Source organism: Vicia villosa, linkage group LG3 (assembly GCF_029867415.1).
Source record: "Vicia villosa cultivar HV-30 ecotype Madison, WI linkage group LG3, Vvil1.0, whole genome shotgun sequence".
NCBI classification, from domain to species: Eukaryota; Viridiplantae; Streptophyta; class Magnoliopsida; order Fabales; family Fabaceae; genus Vicia; species Vicia villosa.
In genome coordinates this window covers 55500992-55527189 of record NC_081182.1, presented here as the reverse complement: position 1 = coordinate 55527189, position 26198 = coordinate 55500992, and the positions used below count along the sequence as shown (strand labels likewise).

Here is a 26198-nt window from a genome sequence, read left to right as displayed (position 1 = left end):
GGCAGTCTAGGATGAAGAGTGATGTCAAGATTCTTAAGAAAAGTGAAACTCTTAATGGAATTATCAGTATTCTTGAAGGTCACATTCCCAACCATCCTAGCATTAGCTTTTACCAAGGAAACACAATGCTTCCAGTGAACTTTTTTGTCATCGAATCTAGCCAAGTTTCTAGACTGCCAGATTTGATAAATAATGAAAACAAAGCTAGCTTTGATGACAGCCAAGGCTTGTTTGCTCCAAGGCTCTTGTAAGATGGAGAGGCAATCAAGAACAGAAATGATAGGAGTTGGAAAGGATAAAACCTCACCGAACCAGCTCCAAATATTAGCAGCAAATAGACAATCAAAAAACAGATGTTTGGAAGTTTCATTAGCTCTATTGCATAAAGAACACATAGAAGGAAAAGAGATACCACGAAGATTAAATTGCTCATCAGTGGGGATCTTGTTGTGCATAAGTCTCCAAGTGGTTATCGAGTGAGCTGGAGCAGAGTCCAAGTCCCAAGGGAATTCAGTCCAAGAATCAGCATTGGAGTTTTTTGTTAACAGCTTGTAGGCTTGCTTGATAGATAAAGTACCATTTTCTTCAGACTTCCAAATAAGCAAATCTTTAGTATCAGGGGCAGAGATGGAATAGTTGCTAATGGTGTTCAAAAGAGAAGGGTAAGCTTGGAGAATGTTGTCATGAATATCCCAGCCATTATCCTTCCAGCAATCCACCACTTTAGTGTTTATTTTATCGTGAAATATAGTTGGGATGTTATACTTAAGAACCAACTTTTCACCTGTCCAATTATCGAGCCAAAAATTAATTTTCTTCCCATTACCAATGATCCACAAACTGTTGTCCATCACCATCTCATGCATAGCTTTAAGGCCTTTCCAAAGGGATGATTTTATAGAATAATTGAGCACTCTACCATTCCTCATAACACGGTTTGCCAAGAGAATGGCCCAGTCCTGACTTCTGTTTAAGAGCTGCAAGCAAAGGACCAAGTTAGTAGCTTTGTTGTAGTGCCTTAAAGAGATTAAGCCAAGCCCTCCCTTCTTAGTACTAGAGCAACATTTGTCCCAAGCCACTGTCACCAACTTTTTCTTCTCAATGTTTCCACTCCATATAAAATTCCTGGTCCAAGTTTCAATACTTTTGATAATGCTAGCAGGCCAATCATAGATTGAAATGTTGTGAACCAGCATGCTATGTATAACAGTTTTGACCATGAGCACTCTACCAGCCATTGATAAAAGGTTTGCTTTCCAAGTAGCTAGCTTAAGTTTGATCCTACCTGCAATAGATAAAAAATGATTAGCTTTTGGTTTGCCAACAAAAATAGGGACTCCCAAGTAGTCAAAGGGAGGAGAGCCCAAGGAGAAACCAATGATATTTGCAAGCATGGTATGCCTAGCAAGAGACATGCCCCCTGCAAAAATGACAGACTTATTGCCATTGCAAATCTGTCCCGAATCTAAGGCATAAATCTGCAGAAGACTGGCAATAGAATTGAGGGAAAGGCAGTCACCCCTGCAGAAGACAACAATGTCATCAGCAAAAAGAGAGTGAGAGGGCACCCGGCAGTTCCTATTAGCCTGAATGAGATTTAGCTTGTTAGAGCTAACAAGGCTAGTGATACCTCTGCTGAGAACATCCTCAGCCAGGCAGAAAAGCAAGGGAGATAGTGGATCTCCTTGCCTAACACCATTAGAGCAATGAAAATAACCCAGCATCTTACCATTCAGCCCTATGGAAAGAGTGGCAGATTTAAGGATAGTATGAATCCACCCACAGAATTTGCTATTAAAACCAAAGCTACCTAAAGTTTGTAAAAGAAAATCCCAATTAAGGGTGTCAAAAGCTTTGGCAATATCAATTTTGAGAGCAACATTGCCACTAAAACTCTTATTTCCCAGAATATTCATAGCCTCAGAGGTATGACAAATCCCATCTTTGATGTTTCTTCCAGTTATGAACCCTTTTTGCTCATTAGAAATTAGAGTAGGGAGGATAGTAGCTAACCTGTCAGCCAGAATTTTGGAAATTATCTTATATTTGAAGTTGGCCATAGCTATAGGCCTAAACTGATTTATACTATTAGCCTCTTTGGATTTAGGAATCAAGGCAACAATGCTAGCATTATAATTAGGGAGAATCCAACCATGTAAGAAGAACTGAATGACAGCATTAACAACATCCATTTTGATTACCTCCCAATAGTGAACAAAGAAAAAGGCTCCAAACCCATCTGGCCCAGGAGCAGAATCAATATTAAGACTAAGCACAGCATTATGGATTTCAATATCATTAGGAGTTTTAACAAGCATAGCATTACTGTCATCAGTGACAAGCTTGGGAATAACATGGTGAATTAATCCAGTATCCTGTCTCACAAAAGCAGAGTTAAACAAATTGGAAAAATGATTTTCAATGTGAGTTTCAAGTTTCTTATGGTCAGTCTCAATTCTATCATCAATAAGAAGAGAGGTAATCATGTTAGTTTTCCTTTTGATTTTAGCATAAGTATGGAAAAAATTAGTGTTTCTATCCCCCTTTAAGTGCCAGTTCAGCCTAGATTTCTCCTTCCAAAGGTCTTCTTCAAGATTAAGGGCAGTGTTCAATTCTTGTTGGGCCTTAACCTCCTGAGCCAGCAAAGAATCAGAATAACCTAGTCTTTCTATATCTAATTGAATAGCCTTAAGGGCTTTCTCAGCTTCAGAAGCTTGATCAATCACATTGCCAAAAATATTCTTATTCCATATTTTAAGTCTACTTTTAAGGAGTTTCAGCTTTTGATCAAGAATATACATCGGGCACCCATGAAATTTAGATTTCCAAGTATCTTTAACAATGTTATCACAATCAGAGTTTGAAGTCCACATTCTATGACATTTGAAATGACTTTTAAAAATCATATCATTAAAACTAATAGTGAGAAGAATAGGGTAGTGGTTAGAGTTAGTCTTAGGGAGGGTATTACACACAACAGATTGACAACTATCCATAAGAGAAAGATTACCAATCACCCTATCAAGCATTTTTTCAGTCCTATGTCTACCCTGCCTACCATTACACCAAGTAAGGGCATTACCAAGGGTAGGTATGTGTATAAGTTGATTAGAGTCAGTCCAATGTAAAAATTCTCTCATAGGAATTTTAGCAGTGGTGTGACTGCCTCTATATTCAGAAGCACTCACAATAGCATTAAAGTCTCCTAAGTAAGTCCAAGGAATGTTACTAGGGCAAGAACTAAGGGCATTCCAAAGATTCCTTCTGTGAATGTAACTAGTGGAAGCATACACCACAGAGAAACCATAAGTACTATTGTTAATATTAATAGTGAAGTCAATATGTTGGTCATCAATCAGTAAAATGTCAGGATTATAGTTAGACTTACACATACACCAAATATTAGGAAGCATGTCACCTCTATTATTCACAGCAAAAATCTTAAGATCAAACCTGGAAAGCCACCTCTGAGGAAAGTTATCCAAGCTCATCCAAGGCTCAGCAACAAACACAAACTCAGGGGAGTTAATAAGAATCAATTTTTTGAGGGCTAGTCTGGAAGAATTGTTGGCAATCCCTCGAATGTTCCAGAAGATGCACTTCATAATGTAAGATTTTTGAGACTAGAACTAGGTCTAGTGTTGCTTGTAATTGCTCCTTTCTTGTTTCTTTTCTTCTTGTTGAAGACCAGTTGGAAATCCTTGTGAGGGAACAAATCAACTCCATGATCATCATCCTTTTCAAGATCTGCCATGTTGTCCCATGAGGCTTGCAAAAAATTAGTAACTACTTCTTTATGAGCTGGATCAATTTGAGTCTCAGGAACAAATTCTACAACTTGAGTAGCATCCACATATTCACTATCAGACTTATTCTCCTCTGAAGCTGAAGCATTGTTAACATTAACTACCAAGGCATTTCCATGATTCGCTTCCTCCCTTGGTTTTTCCAACAACTGATCCTTAGAAGTCTCACCAGCCAAGTGCCCCAGTGCTTCTGGAATTTCAGCTTCAGCATTAACGGTAGGGGTTTCATTGACATTCACCACTTCAGTTGCTTTCAGTGTCCCCCCAACAAGAGGCTCTTTATTGCGTTTCTTCTCACCATCCTTGCCTAACAAACTTTGATGTTCTTTCCTTTTACAGTTGTCTATAGAGTGCCCAATACAAGTGCAGAAACTACAAAAGTCTGGGAGTTTTTCATACTCAATGTCTACGAAGAAAGCAAATCCTGTCCTCTCAACAAGGATTTTGTAGCTCAGATCTTTAGTCATGTCTAGATCTACTAGAACCCTCACAATGTGACCAAAAGGTCTTTCAAAGGCCGATTTGCTTGAAGCTGAATCAATACAAATTGGTGTTCCAATACTACTAGCAATGGCAAATAAGATTCTTGGTCTCCAATACTCCTGAGAAAGACCATGAATCCGGATCCAAACCTGCGCTGAAGTTTGTTTTAGAGTCGCCGGTGTGAAGTCTTTCGTCCAGGGAAAGAGTTTGAGAATCCCTTGGGGAAGATTCCAGGCACTAACAGAACGCACACGTTGAACATCCTCCAGGGAGGAGAAAGCAAATTCGAAAAAACCTTTTCCAAGGGATGTGATGCCCCATTTTCCAAGTGTCGGCCACAAGGTCAACAACTTCGATTTCAGGTTAACAACAGTAAGTGGCGTGGTACCCTTGGACCAGACAACTCTACCATGAAGATGTCTTGCCTATTAAAAAAATAAAAAACTTACATAATAATTATCCTTCAAATATCAATAACATAAATACAAAAAAGAATTTAAAATTTTGAATTTAATCCAACTCAGATAAAAAAAAAAAAAGAACACAACTCAAATAAACAATGTAATTAAAAATAATTATATGATGCTGCAAAATGTAAACCTACAAAAACAAAAACTATTGTATGATGTTGCAAAATGTAAACCTACAAAAACAAAAACTATTGTATGATGCTGCAAAATGTAAACCTACAAAAACAAACATAATCATAATTAGAAATATCAATAATAATAAAAGTAATACCAAAATATATTGTATGATGCTGCAAAATTGAAACCTACAAAACAAATATAATCCTAACTAGATTAATGGCCTGTGCGTTGCACGGGTTTGGTTATTTTTATCTTAATAATTTATATATATAAATTATAACATATGCTTAAACGTGCTTTAAAATTAAAAAAAAATAAATAAAACTCTAAAAATATGAGAACTCTAATAACTAATATATATATATATATATATATATATATATATATATATATATATATATATATATATATATATAAAATTTTAATTATGTTCTTTAAATTTAAAAACTTGTCATATTTATGTTAATAATGCAATATTATAAAAAATATTATATTAAATTATTTGTAGATAATATTTTTGATTAATCATTAAATTCATAATACATATAAGTGTAGATCAATCTAAATTTCAATTATTATTTTCGTGTTTAGTCTATAATTATAAAATGTAAGAAATTTTGTTATTCTATATTTTTTTTAAGCTGAAAATATTATAAAATAAAAAGGAAAACAAGAAAAACAAGGGAGACCAAGCCAAGACCCCTTAAGAGCAAATTCTAAGTATAGGGGTATCTTCCTTGTCTAACAAGTAATCCTTAACAAGGACGGAATGAACAAAAGGGAACCAATAAAAACTTCCTAATGACAAGCCTAAATTCGCAAGGAAGTCAGCACAAAAATTGACTTCTCTAAAAGCATGAGAGATCATAAACTCGATCGAGCGAGTATATTCAATACACCAAAGCCAATGAGATCTAATCTTCCAAGGAACAATATAAAAATTAGAAAAAGCTTGCACTACCGTCTTGCAATCAGTCTCCATCCAAAGTTTATCATAGCCCAAATCTTTTGCTTTCTCAAGAGCCACCATTACTGCCCATAACTCAGCCAAGAGAGCACCCCTTCCCCCATGAAGTCACAAAAGCTACCCAAATGCATAGCAAGATGATTGCAGAAAATGCCCCCACACGCGATCAAGGGAGGAGATCCTCTAGCTAAGCCATCAACGTTCACTTTAATCCAGCCAAGAGGAGGAGGATTCCACAAAACCTCAAGAAGAAGCATTGGATTTCTAGGCAATATGTTAACATCAAAGCTTTTGAGAATGAAGAAACTGTTAATGTTATTACTTGAACAGTTTGTAGTGTTGTTCCCAACCATCTTTGCCCGAGAGATGATGCTACTAATACAAGTTTTCCAATGAATCAATTTTCCTCCAAACAACCTTTGATTTCTAGCACGCCAAACATGGTAAAAGACACTGCAGATACATGAAATAGCCACATCCTTAGCCTGTTGAGACCACGAAGTATTAATCAAGTTGGAACAATCTTGAAGACAATTAACATGACCAGCAAATTGCAGTCTTTGCAAAAGCCAATTCCAAATGTTAGAAACAAACTAGCAGTGGAAAAAAACATGAGATGTTGTTTTAGAACATTTACGGCACAACACACACATAGAGGGAATTTGAAAACCTCTAACCATCAAATGCTCATCAGTAGGCATTTTGTCATGAGTAATTCTCCAGATGAGCATAGAGTGAGAAGGAGGAACATTTTTGTTATTCAATGTGATGTCCAAAAAAAGTTTTAAATCATATATTCTCTAGATTTTTTATTTTATTTTGGTATACCATATTATATCTTACCCTATTGTTTATTATAGCATAAAGCCAAAATGTATAGTATAAATATGTAAAATTCCTTTATCAAGTACGTATTTATATATACAATAATGGTTTTTATTAATTATAATTTATTATTAATTATTATTATTGTAAGTTGAGTGCTGAAGTAGTTATTAAATATGAAAAAATATATTTTAAAAATTGATGCATTAAAGAATAAAAATTATTATTTGTATAAAATGAATTATCTACTTTAAGATTATCTAGTTTATTGCAAAAATTGATTAACTAAACTATATTTAAAATTTATTTTAATAAAATCTACTATTTCTTTTTCTTTCTTTCACCAATCAAATAAAACGTATAGATTATTTTGTTATAGTTTAATATTTTTAAGAATAGAATAATTTTATTCTTTTTCAATGACTAAATTAAGTTTCACATTTTTCTTTAAGATATTTAAATATTTTTTCACATTAAAAATTAAAAACCTAAATTTGTAAGTCATTTGAAAATTTGATACAATTTATCCATTAACTTCAATCTTAGCTAAGGATAAAATATATGTTAAAAAATTTTAATACGGACTATTATAATAATAATGAATTTTTTTTAAAATAATTGATACAAAGATTAAGTTGAGTCAATGGCATATAACATAAATAAAGGATCATTAGCCTACAACATAAATCAAAAGATAATTAAAACATTAGTGAGAATTAAAAAGTAATAAAAATATCAATATAAAAGAAAAAAAATATCTCATTTTCATGTAGGTTGGACTTTGGAGTGGTAGATAAGACATATTTATATTGAATAATTTTTTTTTGTATTAATTGACAAAATTGAAAGGGTTAATAAATTTTGTCATTATAAAAAAACATCACAAACTAAACTATACACCATAAAAATATTTAACAGGGTACCATTTTATTATCAATTTAAGTTATTATAGGAATTTAACATAATATTTTTATGCAGAATTTTAATTTTGTCATCATTATAATAATATATGTTTATTGTTCAATATCTATACGTATTTTTAATTTGAATACATTTTTTTATTTTTTTTTGTTATAGAAACAAAAAATAACAAAAAAGTTATTTGAGAGTTATATTTTTAATAAAATATACATAATGTAGAGTGTAAGAGTAAATGAAAGTATATCCAAAATATTTTAATTAAAGTTTAGAGATTTTATTAAAACAGAATAATGAATTTTTTTATTATAAACAAAAATTGTGAAACTCATTTAGAAATATATTTTTTTTTAATTTTTGTGTTTTATTTAAATTTTGTTTAACAGTAATTGTAAACGCATTTTTGTATTGTTTTTAATATTTATATATTATAATGAATATAGTGTATTAACTAACTTCAATCTTAGCAAATAAACATATTTTTAATTGAATTATATAAATATTAAATTCTATTAATTTTATTTTCAAACGACCAATTTATTTAATTTTTTCAAACCATATCAAGCTAAGTATTCTACATTTTTGTAAACTGACTACTTCTCGAAAGGGCTTACCTTATTTTTGAATAAAAATCATTTCCGTTAAAATCAATATAAAAACTAAAAAAAATGAAAATTCTAATATAATGTCACATCAACATTAGGGTTAAAGTTGTGTCTAGGGTTGTCATCATGACAACCTTAAATTTATATTAAGTAGATTTTTAAATACTATACAATTTTAATATTTTTTCTTTTTTAGATTTGAAAAAGTAAAAATAACTATAATCAAAAAAAAAAACTTTACTATTATAGGCTTCAACTACTAAGAAAACTACACGAACTAAATAAAATCTTAAGTATGAATTGTATCATCATTTGATTAATAAAAGTTATTAAAAAAATTCTTTTACTTTCATTTTTTTTAGGCAAAATTAAAAATTGAACTTGATATAACAATTGGTTGTTAACATGTGAATAGTAAGATAAAAAAGAAATATTATGTGAAATTAACTTCAATCTTACGTGAGATGATATAGCAAATTTGGCATTCTATCATACTTTCTTTCCATATCATTCTATTATGGAACGTTTATTATTCTCACCTCTAATACTATATTAAATCTTATAACTTAACTAATTTGTTTTACATGATTATTATTCTTATGATTATCATTATTTTTTACATGCTTATCATTATCATTTTTTTACATGATTATTAGTTTTATAACTTCAATTAATATTACTTGATCTAAATACTATGAAAATTTTGTAACAAAAAAAAACATTTTTTTTTTTGAAAAATATAAATCACAATATAAATTTTTTAAAATAAGCTTATATTTTTTTTTCAATCATTTTACTTTTATTTAAGTTAAACATTACATACTCATTTGAAATTAACAATAGTAAATAAGAAATAATACAAACTTATTAGATAATTATTTTGACAATCACTAAAACTATATTATATTTTTCTATAATACAATTACAACACTATATATGAAGGTTGATTATTATTAATATATATTTTTTTTTAAATGCTTGTATTTTAATTAAGATATATTTGTTTTTTACATTAATTGTATATAATTATAATTGATTTTTTTATTATTTTAATTGTATATTTATAAATATTACATTGAAATAAAATAAAAAATAGTGAAATTTTATTAGTTTATTTAAGGATAAAGGTTTTTAGTGAGTGATGAAGTAGTTATGGAATAGAAAAAGTTGAAGAAATATCTCAATTTTTTTAAAATCTTGGTATTCGGCCTTGGGAATTTAACTATAATTAATATTTTGATGACTTAGAAATCAAAAGATCACTATTAATAATATATAAAAATAATAATATTGTTAATAATAATTTTTTTCTACTATTATATTATTAATTAGAATTTATGTTATTTTTGAAACATATAAATATTATTATTATTTGATCGATTTAAAATATTATTTTAATATATATATATATATATATATATATATATATATATATATATATATATATATATATATATATATAAATAAAAATAATGTTAATAATATTTTTTCTACTATTATATTATTAATTGAAATTTTATATGATTGAAATTTTATATTATTCATTAAATATATAAATTTTATATGGTACATAAGATAAAGAATTAGAAATATGGTTGGTGTTAGAGTAGTTAATACGATGATATGTGTCTAGAGTTTGTTTTAGAAATGTTATTAGGATGACATGTGTCTAGGGTTGTCATTATGACAATCTTAAATTTATATTAAGTAGATTAGAAAGAAAAATAGTTAAGGATATACTTGAAAGTTAAGAATAAAAAACAAAAATCAAATTATTTAGAAAGAGAGAAAAGAGAATGAAATAATTCAATTGTAATCTTTTTTAATCGATTTTTATAATCCTCTTTAATATTAGACAGAATTGTGATGCATCAGTTAGCTGAGAAACAAATTGTTATAATAGAGATATAAGTTGTAAATTGTCATTCATCAGTGAGTTTGAGAATTAAATTGTTATAATAAAAAATAAAAGATGAGAATCAAATTGTTCTAATGGAAAATAAATTAGTTTTTATAAAGAATTGTCAAGTTATTGCTAATGAGAATAATTAGGAATAAGTGCGAGTAATGGGGTGAATGGAATTGATTTCACAATTACTCTCTCTGTTTCTTTTTAAGTGTCATTTTAGCAAAAAACTCTTCAACCAAAATAGTGGAATATTAAAGTTGTTTTTTCTATTACCCTCATTTATTTTCTCTTTTCAAATAAATTCAATAACCACTCTATTTTTTCAATGACTAATTAAGGAATTTATTAAGAAAGTAAGGATATAATTGACAAATTATAACATTAAACTATAAAACGACACTTAAATAGAAACAAAAAATTCCTCTAAAACGACACTTAAAAAGAAACGGATGGAGTATTATTTAGTTGGTGGTTTCAAACAGGGTTTAGTTATATGTGGTGGGTGTGGGGCTGTCGGGAGGAATTTAAAAATTAATTTATTCTTAATTATTTGGTGGAGGTGGTTGGTAGATATTTTAAAAGTTTCTCAACCCACCCCATGGTTATCTTACACACCACACAAAATTTCAATTTTGCCTCCAGCTTCCGTAGATCCACATCCAGAAGCACCCCATATTTTGAATTTTTTTGATTCCTTCCGTAAATACATCTACGGAAAGGTAATAAAATAGTGTATATGAGAAAAAAATACACATTAAAATATGTTAAGGGAAGCATCCGTAGATGCATCTGCGAAATAACTTAGTGACACATTGTTCCGTAGATGCATCTACGGAAGGGTCTAATATAGTTTGAACCAGCATGATCACTCCCCCATTGTTTCATTTCTCCAAACTCATCATAATCCAGACCCTAAAAACCCTACATCATCAATACCTTATTTCACTCCAACACTCAAACTTTTTGGTGCAACAAATCAAAGGGAGCAAGAAGAGTCTGAATTTCATGTAAATAATCACTTTCAACCACTACATTGTTCACATTGTCAATGAACTTTTCTGCAAAAAAGTTACGTCGCTTCCGTAGATCCATCTACAGAACGTGTTGAAGATGAACACTTCCGTAGATGCATCTACGGAATAGTCCCAACAGTTTTTTCTAGCATTTTGTAATTCTGTGTGATTTTGACAAAATAGGTATGGTGCACCCCGATAATATTCAAGAGAATTAGCTACTTTAGTCGATGTAGCTACGAGTATCGATGGGGTAGTCGCAAATATGGTAGATGTCGGAGGTGACTTTCGTAGCAAGTAAGACTTTGATGATCGTGAAAGCATGCTAACATGGATTCGTAGGAATGCAACTAATATTGGTTTTAGTGTGGTGATAAGAAGATCGGATAATGGTACGGCAAGAAGAAACCCGTTTGTAACAATATTATGCGAAAGAAACGGGAAATACCATCCTCCTCTAAATAATTTTAAAATAGACGACACATGGACTAGAAAATGCGAGTGTCCATTTAAAATCCATTGTTACATGTTGGCTAGCACGGAGTGGAGATGCTCTTTTGTTTGTAGTTTGCATAACCATGATTTGTGCGCAAAATTACAAGGCCATCTGGTGGCATGTCCGCTCAATCCGGTTGAGAAGGAATCTATTAAAGACATGCCCTTGAATTTTGTTAAACCGAAAAATATACTTGCGACATTGAAAAGTAAGGAACCCAACAACATTTCAAATATAAGGCAAGTGTATAATCAACGGTACCACAATAAAAAGGCTAGTAGGGGAGATAGGAGCGATATGTAACATTTGTTGAAAATGTTGGATGATAACAAATACGTGGTGCGGTACAGATATTACAATGACGAGGTTACAGTCCAAGATGTTTTATGGACTCATCCGGATTCCATAAAGTTGTTCATCACTTTATCGACTATGCTCCTTCTCGATTCTACCTACAAGACCAACAAGTATTGACTCCCATTATTCGATATGGTCGGTGTTACATCCACCGAGAAGACATTCGCCGTTGGTTTTGCTTTTTTGGAGTGTGAAAAAGAGGGTAATTTTAGGTGGGCCTTGGAGGTGTGTCTCTCACTTTTGAAAAAACAATTTGAGATGCCTAATGCGATTGTTACGGACTGCGACCCCGCTTTGATGAATGCGGTTGCAAAGGTATTTCCTTCTTCAAACACATTACTTTTTCGATATCACATATTATGTAATGTGAGAAGTAAGGTTAAACTCGCTGTGGGGAGAAAACAAGTTGCGACCGAAGGTGGGAAAGTGGTGAAGCCCGGAGTGATTGCTGACCAAATAATGGATGCAAGGGTTCGTATTGCAAATTCGTCGACAAAAGAATTATATGCCGATGCTGTATTGTAATTTCAAAAAATATGTGAAAAATATCCCGATTTATTGAAATACATTGAAAGCACCATTCTTGACAAAGTGAAGGAGAAGTTTGATTGTTTGCGGACTGATAAGGTCAGACACCTCGGGAATACAACCACCAATAAAGTTGAGTCGGCACATGCTACTTTGAAAAATTGGTTATGTGATAGCAAGGGTGATTTGTGTAAAGCATGGGACACCATAAATCACATGATTTCGAACCAACACAACGAAATACAAACGCCGTTCGGTCGGAGCATTATGGTTTTGGAGCATCGATTTAAGAACAACATTATTTACTCTCAATTGATAGGCAATGTGTCTCGGGCCGGATTGAATTATATCTTTCACAGGGAGAATCAAGGTGAAACAATTGATGGCGATACCGCAAAGTGTGGTTGCATTATTACTATCATGCATGGTCTCCCGTGTGCTTGTGCTATTTCTAAAAAAGTGAGATTATGTGAGCCAATAACAATGAATGAAATCACTCCTCATTGGAAGAGACTTAGTTTTGATGACGATGGTTGTGTCGAAGAAGATTCAAATATCTCTATTATTTCCGAATTGGAGAGATACAAGAGAGGTTTTTGAAGGCTGATGACAACACGAAGTTATACATCAAAGAACAATTGCGGAGGATTGGATTTCCCGAAACAACTGACATGAAACCGCCACCTCAACCCGTTAAGACAAAAGGTGCTCCGAAGAAAGTGAAGTCTACGCCAAATGACAACTCGATAACACAGTCTCCTTCATATTGTGAGCACGTCGACAAACTCTTTCTTAACTCACCTACTCCGAAATCGCAAAAATCTCAAAAGAGTTCAGACAAGGGAGCTCGCCTAAGCAAATCGCCTCCGACACCTATTCTACCACAAGTTTCGACACCTATTGCTCCATCAATTGAAGAGGTACAAATTGCTCCAAAAATTCCATTCATTGACGAGATGCCGAATTTTATGCATAAATACATCGACCGAATCGTTAATGTGGCGGGGGACTGTAATTGCGGATTTTGGCCCGTATCGGGTTTGCTTGGTAAGTGAGAGGATGCCCATGAGCTTGTCCGTCATGATCTTATTGACGAGTTGGTGAACTATAAAGACTCGTACACGCGAGTATTTGGAGACGAAACCAAATTTCAATCAGTCAACGAAGCTCTTGTTCCCGGAGGGGGGGGGGGATGCCTACGCACCGGTTTTGCATTGAATGAGATTCACGGAAATGGGACATCTTATTGCATGCACATATGACATGGTATGTATTGACTTGACGCGTTATGGTTTTTCGAAAACCTTTTTTCCGCTCCGCACCGCACCTCCTACAAATCCAATTGTTCGTATTATATGTGTTGGATGGCTCGCCAAATCGCATCATTTTGTACAAGTTTACTTGAACCGGGATGCCTCATACCACCTACGTCACCGGAATAAAATCTTCATCATACCGAACTTGCCGAAACGTGGCCAGATTTATTTATTGATAGGATGCATGAATTCGAAAGATTGAGGAATATCGATAAAATCTCGAATGCGGAAAAGTCAAAATTGGAACCACCAACAGATTTAGCCGGCGATAGTTGTTTTCATGTATTTATCTAGTTTTAAAGTGTAATATATGCAATATATAACATTGCAATTTAATCTTTTTGTGTGTGTGTGTGTTTTGTTTCTATGTGTGTTTGTATCCTAAATTCTGCTGCCTACTGCTTTCTGTTCTGCTAAAAAAATAGCAGGGAAACTTCCGTAGATCCATCTACGGAAAGGTATTACAAAGAAAATTATAGGTCTTTACCGTAGATGCATATACGAAAAGTTGTTACGTATGAACCTTCCGTGGATATATCTACGGAACGCTCTATGACAGACATTATGTGGTCCATATTCTCCAAAGGCTTCTATAAATTTGGAGTTTATAGGTTTGCATTACACACAAGCACAAACCCTAAACACAAACACAAAAATGTCTCGGATTAGGCCAGATGAATGTCACCTAACATTAATGAAGTGTCCCGATGCTGAACCGGAATATCGCAAAAGGGATAGGCATGTCATTTTCTCTCCCGTCAAACCACCCGTGCCGGTGAAGTTTTGGAATATCCATTCCTTCGACCAACTCAAGAGGACTATCATGTCTTTTTTAGAGCGGGAGTACAAGCCCGGAGAAGAAATCAAAATGATCCAGAGACTTAGAACAAGTACGTCGTTTGCGACCGGAAAAACATAACGTTGGTGGGTTGAAGTGAAATTCGACATGGATTGCATTCAAATGATGCATGGATTAGATGACATTGTTTTAACTGTTGTAATTTCTTAGATCTCTTAGTTTTCTTAATTTTCTGTTTGAAATTTCGTTGTAATATCTATTAATCAATGAATCAATGCAATGTGTTTTATGGTTAGAAATGTCTCTATTATAGTTTACTAGGTCTGGGCTGATTCCATAGATGCACATATGAAAGACTTCCGTAGGTGCATCTATGGAACAGAACAACGTTAAACAAAAAAAGGGATGCTTTCGGAGATACATCTACGGAAGTACGAGGGCAAAATGGTCAATTAGGTAGTGTGTAAGAGGGGTATGGGGTTGGTTGAGAAATTTCCAGATGTTTTTGGAGAGTTATTTAATATTTATGGAGGAGGTAGTATATCACAAATAAAGGAAGAACTTAACAACAACAAAATCATGTTAGATTATTTTGATTTGTGTTGGATTAGATGAAAAATTATGTTAGGCTATTTTGAATTTTTGTTGAAGTGTCACATTTAATATAACATTGAATATTTTGATCTAAAAAATTTTAATTAAAAAATAACAATTTAATGAAGCTAATAAAACAATATATACATAATAGATAAATATTCACCAGCCGTCTACCATGCGATGCACCATACTTTTTAGTAAATTAAATTATTGTTAACATAAAAATTTTAATTTAAAAATGATTTAAAATATATAAAAATATTATATTTTATTCTATTAACCACGTGAATAGGAATTTATTATCCTACAACACATAATAATAATTATAATAATAATAATAATATTTTTGTATACGGGAATTTTTTTTGTAAATGATACCTAAACAAAAATAATATTTGTATACCGGAAAAAGTCTATTATTGACCTAAATATTTTTATATACGAAAAATGATATTTATGATCCAAAAAAATTTTATTCAAAAAAGATACACGGGAAAATACTATTATTGATCTAAATATTTTTATGTAAATGATACCTAAATATAAATAATATTTGTATATGGGAAAAATCTATTAATGATTTAAATATTTTTTTATATGAAAAATGGTAATTATGATCGGAAAAAATTATAATCAAAAAAGGTATACGGAAAAAAAAACTATTATTGATCTAAATATTTTTATATGCGAAAATTTTCAATTGATTCAGATATTTTTCTAAATGATACCTAAACATAAATAATATTTGTATATGAAAAAAATCTGTTAATGATTTAAATATTTTTGTATATGAAAAATGGTATTTGTGATCCAAAAAAATTTGATTCAAATATGGTATACGAGAAAAAAATCTATTATTAATTTAAATATTTTTATATATGAAAATTTAGGATTGATCCAGATATTTTTCTAAATGAAACCTAAACATAAATAATATTTGTATACTGGAAAAAAATTATTATTATTAATTTAAATATTTTTATATGCGAAAAATGTTATTTATGATCTAAATTTTTTTATTCAAATTTTATTTTTTATTTAAATTAAATATATTAAATAAATAAATGTGCGTATCGAACCAGAACTCGTGTATATGCACGGATTTGTTAGTAGCTGAATATTAATAAGAATTCATGTCTATATATTATTAATAAAAATGGAATTGACATGTTTTAGAGGCCTTGTCGCATTCAGACAAATCATGTCTTATTCGGTAATTGTTTTTTACCCCTCTAATCTTCATTTTTCGTAAATTCTTTCCCTCCTTCAAAATATATTTTGCTAGCATAATGTCACTTTCGCCAAAATTTCATTTCCCTTCTAAATATTATTTATTTGTTTGTTTTATCCCACTAACTTCTTACATATTGTTATTCATTTTATTTTAATTATTATCAATAATTATTAATTTAAATATACCTAAAAACTACGACACTCAAAAAACAATTTTCAGTTTCACCCTAACTCCTAATTATTACGGTTACCATTCCACTATTACCTAAAATCTTATATATTAAAGTTCTCAAAAAACAATATCCAATTTCACCGTAACTCCTAATTATTACGGTTACCATTCCACTATTACTCTAAATTATTCATTAATAATAACTAATCAATAAATAATATTGACTTAAAAATAGCTAAACAAGTATTTTAATTCAAACTATTTCAAAACAATAAATAAATAACTATCCCACTACTACCACTAACTCCATCTAATATATTTAGCTATCGGCAAATTTTTAAATTATTACTATTTTATTAATAAAAATCACATCGCATATTAAAACTAGGGGTGGCAAACGGGCATGCCCGCCCCGTTTAGGCCCGCCCCGCAAAAGCCCGCGAAAAAACGGGGCGGGGCGGGGCGGGCATATTGAAGAGTGCGGGCCTAAAACCTTGCCCCGCCCCGCAAAAAAGTGAGGGCGGGGCGGGGAAAGGCCGCGGGCATTTAACCTTTTAGGCCTAAAAATAGTAAAATTGTATGAAAAAGCTCATGCCCGCAAAAGCCCGCAAAAAAACGGGGCGGGGCGGGGCGGGCACATGAAAGAGAGCGGGCCTAAAACCTTGCCCCGCCCCGCGAAAAAATACGGGTAAAACGGGCTTTTCCCGCGGGCCGGGCCCGTATTGCCACCCCTAATTAAAACCCTTCGTAAAAATTATAATATATTCTAATTCTAAATTAATCTATTATTCCCATCACACCATTAGTCCCGCTCACCCCACCCGTTCACACCATTATTCCCTTTTATAAATAATTGCACAAAATTTTACTTTTCTCATGCTATTGAATCTCACTCTTAACTTCTTTATTGGTATTGAGGAGTGCTAGCAACACTCTCTTTTCAACACTCTCTCAAATATTTACTTTTTTATTGGTTGAAATATGTGTGGGTCCCTCACTTTGGAAATAGATCTCACATGAAGTGGTAGGACTCACACATGTTTTAACCAATAAGAAAGTGAATGTTGTAGAGAGTGTTAAAAAGAGAGTGTTACTAGCATTTCTCATTCGTATTTCATCTCAATCACAATATTTTACTCTTCATGCCATTGGTAAATGTTTTATTTGTAGGTCACAATATTTTACTCTTCACGCCATTGTAAATGTTTTAATTTATTTGTAGGTACTAGGTACTTTGACAAAGAGGCTTCTTTTTTATAATGCTATGGTTGAAAAAGCTTAAATTTAAAGGTTTGTTTTAATAATATTTCAAGACAAAAGGGGTGATGCACTGACAGTGTAAAATAGTTTTACACTGTCAACCAATCACCACCATGTATCCAATTAAATTATTTTTTAATTTAAAAAATTATTTAATGACATGACAAATTGATGGTTTTCTATTGAATGACAGTGTAAAACTATTTTACACTGTCAGTGCACTACCTTTTAACTCATATTTCAATATCCTCTTTCACCAAATTATTGTATTACAATTCAAATTTTTACTTACTTCTCCTACTGTTTGTTTCTATTTTAATGTCTTATTTCATTTTTTATTATATATATATTTTTTTGTTTTTATCAAATTTTTCATCATTTTTTAATTAAATTTATCATAATTTGTTTAATTCTTATTTACATTGCTGATCAAAAAAACATTTACAAACTTTATGTTTTTATCAAATTTGCCATGATTTGGTTAATTTTTATTTATCTTGGAGATCAAAAAACAGTTAACTTTATGTTTTAACAAAAAAAACTCATAATATAATACTGGTATTTAATAATTATTTTGAATTTTGTTTTTAAGATATATAAAATCAAGATCCTTTGATTTATAAAGGAATGATATATTTCTATCCGCCACTTTACTAATTTTTTTAGGCTATATTTGGATATAATAAAAAGAACGGAGCGGAGCGGGATGGAATAGAGCGGAACGGAGTGAAATGAAATAAATACGTCATTTTATTGTTTGGATACTTCATAATAGAATAGAGTAATTTTTTCATTCCACCCAAATTGGAGGTACAAAAAATGATGGAAAGTGATGGAATATGATGGGATGCATTCCATCCGATACCACTTTATTCCATCCGTTTTTAACCGATCCAAAAGATAGAACATAAACTTATTCCATTTCATTCCGCTCCATTCCATCCTATTTTATCAATCCAAATATACCAATCCAAACATACCCTTAGTTCTATCTTTCAATATAAACCTCACACCACAATCGATTTTCATAATCCACTTTCTCTAATAATAATAATAATAATAATAATAATAATAATAATAATAATAATAATAATAATAATAATAATAATAATAATTGTCATTATTATTACTACTATTAAACAAAATAAAATTGTTTAATTTTCTCTTTTTAAATGTATGTTGTTGTGTTACAGCACCCCAACTTTCTTTTATTATTTGTCACACCAAATAATTTTTATTATTTTTTGTTTTTATTTTTAAATTTTTTAATAGTATTTATTTTTAAAATATTTTTTACTTTTCTAATTATATTTGTTAATTTTTGATTTTTTTGGTTACAAATTTTAAATATCTTTTAACTTTATTGATTTTAATTTTTTTTCTTTTCTATCGGTACATATTTTGAATTTTGAACCATTTCAATTTATATTTTATGATATTTTAAGAACTGTCACATCTAAATATCTAAATGATTTTTATTCTTTGGTGTTTTTTTCCAACTTTTATTAATATTTAATATTATAATACTTAAATTATTTTTTCAAATTTAATATTCATTAATAATAATTTCATAAGATTTATCCGTAAATAAATTATGATTGTTAAGTTTAACAAACCTGAGCAAGAATTCTTACTCTCAAGCTCAGGGAAATGGTTGAGTATTCGTATTAGCCAATCGTAACTCTCGAATTCCATAAATTTTGAAAGATCGAAATATAATAATTTGGACTCAGATTGCCTGAACCAATTATTTTTTTTAAAAAAAACATTATTTATTATATGAGTTGGTAGCAATGATCAGGAATATCATAAAAACATACATTTTTTGGATTGAGGTATTTAAACGTATATAAGCGCAATGACTTAGCACTAGATAGTGCTTCCAGTGAAAAACCCGGCCAGATACTATGGAATATACTTGCTGTAATCAAGTTTGGTAACCTTAGTTTTTTTAAACTCTTCAATAGTCTCCTTCGGAAGAGAATACAAATCTACATTACTTATTTTCAATATAAAATTTCGATGATTTGGATTAAAGGAAAAACCCTAATCCAAATGTATTAGAAGAAAGACAGAAATTCTTCAGCCATAACTTATAGAGATCAAGGCTTACTAGTGTTGTGCAGGTAAATATACTTGAAGGTGCAACAATGCTAAATAGAAAATTATTATTATTACTTCTACAGTCTTCTACATGGAGACGAAGATTTTGCATTCCATGCGCACCAGCATATTCCATCCATATGAGTATTTTGTCACGAAGTGTTCCTATTTCACCATCATAAGGATCAATGTAGAACTCAATTTTAAGGCAGAAAATTTTCACGCTCTCTAATTGATTCCACAAAAGAGTCGATATACTCGATAAGATTGGCATTGCAACTAAGAGAATAAATTCTAACAAAAAAATAAAATCACCTCAACTTAACATAAGTAGAACCGCCTTTGATATTAGACATTTATATATGTTAACACAATATCTTTTATATTTTATTCATATTAAGTTATCAAAAACTATTATTAATTAATATACATCCTTGACAACTTCGGTCAAAACAAAAAGACCTACTCCTCTCCTTAAAAATTGGTCTTGAGAGTTTCCACTTGTACATATTTGAAATGTTTAGGCCTATCAAGCAAACCGACACAAGATAGAGGAAGTGAACTTAGAACAAAACAGATAGAAATTAGGATTAACCTTTGGAACCATCAAGTAGGTAGACGACCCTTCAAGTCGGCCAACCTATGATCTCCAACTCGGCAGACATTGCTCCAAATAAGGCCAGAATCGTCCATCCTATTCGACCACGACAGTTACCTATATGTGAAGGGTCTCTGCCGTTACAGGGGTTACGACCTTCTTAATGGGTGACATCGAAGGTTACTACTATCACTCATTATGAAGGGAATCCCAAATTCCTCCATTAATGCGGGTGATTATTGCTTCAACAACTATAATATATGGTCTAGTTCATTAACCATTTAAATGGTTCAAGTTTTTTTATGGTTCAATGCAGTTCAGATTAGGAATATTGTTCAATTAACCATATTTTTGCACACCCTAGTTCAGATGTAAGCATCTCCATTATACAAATTTCATAGTTGAACATCAAATATGAAGGAATGCAATAACAACAACAACCCGTGCATTCGCACGGGTCGCACAAAGTCGATATATACTAATTAAGAGAAAAAGTGCCTTGAATGATGATTGTCATATAAATATTAATTTAATTTATTAGGATGTAGTTGTCAGGATATACATAAAAATGACATTGAAGAATATATGAGTATACGGTGTATTACACTTCACACAGAGACATAATTGTATCAACAACTGACTTTTTTCCATTCATAAAAGGTGCAATGACCGCGTGTCTGCCACACCCCGCATCTATGGTTTTGCAGGGCAGGGGCAAGGTTTTAGAACCCGTGTATCTATTTATAAAAATATTTGAAACTTATTTCCATTTATAAAAAAATATCAACAATTGACTTTTTCCCGTTTATAAAAATATTGTAACTTACCCACGTTTATAAAAATAATTGTATCAACCGTTGATTTTGTAACATCCCATTTTTTGCTAAACATGAGAATAGTTGGATTTGGACTAAATGGAAAACCGATAAATATTGCATAGTTAAAGGGCATTATTGTCTTTGTATCAATTAAATGAGCAACTTAACGGGTTGTTTCGATGCAAACCTCATTCTTTCATTTTGCCAAAACAAACTCTTGGAAAGGAAAGAAGAAGAAACGTGAAAGAAGAGGAAGTTCAACTCCAACTTCAACATTTGATCTTGCAAGCATCAAGAACTCATCCAAGATGCAGATCTCTCATCACCTATCTTCTATTTCAGTGGCATCTTCTTCATCTACAAGGTGAGTTTCATAGATAGGAACTTGGGGTAGGAGAATTTGGAATAATTGCATGAATTGGGGTTTGATGAGAAATTTATGAATTTCATGTTGTTAGTGAAGGTGGAGAAAAACACAAGAAAGGGGAGGGGGTTGAATTGTGTTCTTTACCAGATTAAAATTCCCTTTCTTTTTAACGTCTTTTCTTTCTTTCGTTTGATCATCTATTGGATTATGCTTTTGGTGTTGCGGAAGCATGAAGATGTAGAACTACATAACCAATGAGATGTTTCATTTTAACTTCTAAAGGATATCAGAACTTCTGACTTGCTCAGTACAGTTCTGTAGGGCTTTTGCTTGAATGTTCTAAGTTAAAACGAATAGTACAGAAAGTAAAAGACACATTCATTTTTATCCTGGTTCACCTTCTGAATAAGGCTACCTCCAGTCCACCTTCTTCAGGTGATTTTCCTCTATCCAGAGGTCTTAATCCACTATAACCAATCTTGATTACAACTGCACGATCCTCCGTCGTGACTAACAACCTACACAGCCAACTGCTGTGACTAACCATCTGGATAATGACCCGTTCAATGATCTCCACGAGATATAACGTCCATTGACTCAGGAACCATGCACAGGCTACCCGCTGTGACTAAACCTGCACAAGCCAACTGCTCGTGACTAACTATAATGGATTATTCAGTGATCTCCACGAGATATAACATCCATTGACTCCTGGACTCCTGACCTTCACTTGGTCTCCAAGAGATTTCCACAATGACCTCAGCCAATTGTCTTCTCAAGCGTCTGACCTTAACTGGTCGCTCAAGGCATCTTCTGGAGATTTCATGAGTGCTTCTTATCCAAGCAGATTTCTCATGTTCTTAAGTACATCTGTTTATGACACACTGACTAGATGTCACTTCTGGTGCCTAAACATCCTATCAAAAGTTTCTAAGATATAACACACTACGAGCAACAACTCTATGTGTTGTTACATATTATTACAAGAACCAAAATATCTTGTAGTCTTCTTATCTTCAACTTCTGGATGAGATCCTTGCATGTTTGTAGTTAAGCAGAATATAAGCATCAACTCCTAATGCTAAGTGCTTCTTCATGCTGATCTTTGTTTTCAAATCTTCTTAAGCTGATTTAGAGCAACAACTCTATTGTTGATTGCTTCTGATTTGATCTTCATCTTCTGAAAGCAGATTTAGAGCAACAGCTCTTGTATTGATTGCTTCCTTCAGTCTGGTCTTTTCTTATCAAAGTAAGGAGATTAGAGCTTCACCTCTTGAAATTAATTCCTTCTTGTAAGACCATATTCCTTTCCTTTTCAAGCAGATTTAGAGCAATGACTCTATTTTGAATTGCTTCTTTCAATGCTTGTCTTCTTCTTGAATACTGATCATGAAGCTTGTCACAGCTCTTTTTCTAAAAAAAAGCTTATTACACCTGATAACACATTTAATGATCATGAGCAAATATGAAACACTTCTTCGAGTAACAACCCAGTGTATTTAGTTTCTCAGGTCATTTAATGTGAACAATATATGAGTTGATTAAGTATTGGTGAACTTATGACAACTCCAGTGGAGAATACTGCTTAACAGGAGAGATTTTCTTTTTCACATTCTAATGATTTCTTCACATAGGCTTAATTTAGTGTACGACAACACTATGGATTAATTCATCACATACTAAGTATTTGTTGCCTCTTGTGTAGCTTCTGAAGCATGGTTTCTTGTAGTTTCTTTTCTGCTTTTCATGCTTTGCTCCTCTCTACAGATTTTCTCTCAAGGTTTCTCCTTTTTCTGCACTCTGTAGTTGTACCATGTATATACACTTTGGATACTCACTTAATGCATATTTGGTGTACGAATGGACACACATTCAAGTTTGAAGTTTGATCTATATATATAGCTTGGTGTGTAATCGTTGGAATCTAGCCGTTGTAATTGTTTGAATATGGCTTTGAATGCCTTTGTCTCGATTGTCTCATAAATGACAAGTGTTGCTCTTGGTAGAACCTTATCTTCAACATGATGATTATAGTGGATGGCGTGTTTCTTTGTTTAAGCTTTGTCTTTCCAACGTACTGCATGTGGCTTGCTTCTTCTTTTAGCCTTGGGAGTTGCTCCTTTTAAATGTTGTAACCGTTTTGCTAATGATGACAGTTTTCTTCTTGATTCTGATCCTTTGTATTTTATTTGATTTTGCATGCTGAGCTGAAGGTTATCTTCTGATTTACATGTGACTCTGTTGCTGTTTACCTTTTGTAAGTTACTGTGTTGTAACTTCAGAACTTGTAACTTCAGATCTTCTGATCTCTCTACTTGCGCGATCTTCTAATGTTTGCAAAGCTTCTTGTATTTTCTGATTCTGTGCTTGTTGTGTGTGAACTTTGAGATTGCTGTTTAACTCTTTGAAGATTGTTTTGTTAAAGTCTAGCTTCTTGTGATACTACATATTCTTCTGAATGATCTTGTTCTTCATTGTTGCTTCTTTACTTCTGATTTGCTGATTTTGGCTTGTTTGACGTATTCTTAAATCGGAACATTTGATGAATGATTTTATATCTGAGTCAGTTTCTGATGTATTCGTTGTACTCTTTGATGAATCCTATAATAAGATTTGTAGCATAGTATCTGCGCACTAAATGAAACCATTAGTAATAAAATTGTTACTCACAAAATACATGCCTGTTATCATCAAAACCAGATTCTGAACATATATTCTCAAACTTGTTCTAACAATTAGATTATGCATGGGTAGCTTATTTCTTCTATATAAACGCGGTTGTATGATTTTGGAATGATATTGGAACTTTGGAATGGTATGAATTAGAATTGGTATGGAAGAAAACCATTAAAATGCAGTTTTTCTGCACAGGTGTAACCAGGTACAACATAAAGGGTAACCGGGTACCACTCAAATAGAAGCGTAAATAGGCTAGTTTTAGGGGTGTAACCGGGTACATCATATAGGGAAACCGGGTACCACTAGGTTTGAAGGAAACTAAAACAACATTTCATTCATTACTTAAAAAGGCTTAATAGCCTACAAAACAACAGAAACTAAACTAAACTAAAACAAAGGCTTTTTCAACCATTTAGGGAAAGGAAATTAAACTAAATCAGCAAGAGATGATTGATTTACAAGATAAGATAAGGTGGGATAGAGGAGAGTTGCGACTGTAGCCACCCCCCAAACTTAAAGTAAGAACAAATTCCTCACTGTTCAGTCAGAGAAATGGGGTGTTCCTTTCCTTGCAGCTTATCAACTAGGCCTTACGCCCGTTGCTTTTTCTGAGACCACTGCAGGCCACAACCTTCTTATTTTTCTTTGCATCCTCCTACTTGACAGGTTGTGGAGAGGGGACTTGGATTTTTCACTTTCAGGTGTGTTAGAGACTTTTAGAGTCTCTTTCACAACCTTGGCTTCAGCTGTCTTGACTGGGACTTTCTCTAGAGATTTTGGTTTTTCAGGAGCCTTGTCTGGAGTATACTTTTTAGCAGTTGCCTTTATTGATGGAGGGGTATTAGTTTGGTCAGCTCCCACCGCTTTCTTGGGAGCCACATCCTTCTTAGAAGCATCTTTAGCCTGATCCAATTCTTTCGAACTGGCTGAGGATCCTTCTCCTTCTACCTCCTCTTCACCCGATTCTTCCTCATCATCAGCAGACTCATCTCCATAATTCTCCCTCATTTTTCATCTCCAGCTTTGTCACTTTCTTTCTCCTCTTCAGTTGAAGAGTAATAAGAAGCCAAATCATTATTTTTCTTTCCTTGTTTTTCATCCTTAGCCTCCTCCTTATCTTTGCTTTTCTTCTTCTCCTCATTCTTTTTAACCACTTCACTTGTTGTACCCACAAATAATTCCTCCTCTTCTTATTCATCTGTCAAGGGAAGAGATTTTGCCTTTTTAGAAGCTCCAGCTTTCATCCCTTTCATCCCCTTCTTATCCTTGACATCTTGCTTAATCAATTCATCAAGATCCAACTGAACTTTCTCAATAATCTCCTTCTTTCCTTTCTTTTTGTTTTCTCAGGATCGATATCCCGAGTCACGACAGTTGCTGATTCACTAGGTTTCTTTACTTTCCAAACTTTCCCAGGCTTCTTTCCCTTTTTTCTCACTCTCCTCAGTCTTGGTAGGTATTTCATTCTTCTTTTTCTCCATCCGCAATATGTGATCTGGGAATGGAGGGCCTTCCTCTCCACCATCCATTATCCGGTAAACACAACCTTCCAACTCATGTTTCACCTTCTGAAACTTAAAGAACTCCAACTGATTCTCCCTTATTTTCTTAACCATTTCCAGAATTTGCTTGTCACTTCCTTCCGCTTTTCCTTCCTCTGTCAATTGTTGTCCCGCCTCTTCCCTTTTTCTTGCTCTTGGCTACATAAGCAAATGCAAACTTGTCTTGTCAAATGCAACTGGAGCTGAACACACCTCAT

The 26198-nt window shown here is 32.4% G+C and overlaps 3 protein-coding genes across 3 annotated transcripts; 2 read left to right on the top strand and 1 right to left on the bottom strand.

Moving 5' to 3' along the window:
* Nucleotides 1-3601: 3601 nt before the first annotated feature.
* Nucleotides 3602-5909, bottom strand: LOC131658092 (uncharacterized). Its single transcript, XM_058927426.1, has 3 exons — nucleotides 5841-5909; nucleotides 4937-4975; nucleotides 3602-4714 (listed from the first exon to the last, which is right to left on the bottom strand). Exons 1-3 carry the CDS (start codon nucleotides 5907-5909, stop codon nucleotides 3602-3604), a joined length of 1221 nt encoding a protein of 406 aa, XP_058783409.1.
* A 6192-nt stretch (nucleotides 5910-12101) lies between these two features.
* LOC131658091 (uncharacterized) lies at nucleotides 12102-13097 on the top strand. The gene is made up of 2 exons (XM_058927425.1): nucleotides 12102-12490; nucleotides 12545-13097. The coding sequence occupies exons 1-2, from the start codon at nucleotides 12102-12104 to the stop codon at nucleotides 13095-13097; spliced, it is 942 nt and encodes a 313-aa protein (XP_058783408.1).
* Nucleotides 13098-13168: 71 nt separating this feature from the next.
* Nucleotides 13169-13552, top strand: LOC131658090 (uncharacterized). The gene has a single exon (XM_058927424.1). The coding sequence runs from the start codon at nucleotides 13169-13171 to the stop codon at nucleotides 13550-13552; it is 384 nt and encodes a 127-aa protein (XP_058783407.1).
* The last annotated feature ends 12646 nt before the right edge of the window (nucleotides 13553-26198 follow it).

Coding starts and splice junctions, on each gene's coding strand:
- LOC131658092 (XM_058927426.1), bottom strand. CDS start 5,909: ATGGTGGCTCTTGAGAAAGCAAAAGATTTGGGCTATGATAAACTTTGG. Junction 4,976..5,840: donor TGGAGACTGATTGCAAGACG/GTAGTGCAAGCT, acceptor TTGTTTTTGTAG/GTTTACATTTTGCAGCATCA. Junction 4,715..4,936: donor ATACAATAGTTTTTGTTTTT/GTAGGTTTACAT, acceptor TTTTTTTAATAG/GCAAGACATCTTCATGGTAG.
- LOC131658091 (XM_058927425.1), top strand. CDS start 12,102: ATGGTCGGTGTTACATCCACCGAGAAGACATTCGCCGTTGGTTTTGCT. Junction 12,491..12,544: donor TTATATGCCGATGCTGTATT/GTAATTTCAAAA, acceptor ATACATTGAAAG/CACCATTCTTGACAAAGTGA.
- LOC131658090 (XM_058927424.1), top strand. CDS start 13,169: ATGAAACCGCCACCTCAACCCGTTAAGACAAAAGGTGCTCCGAAGAAA.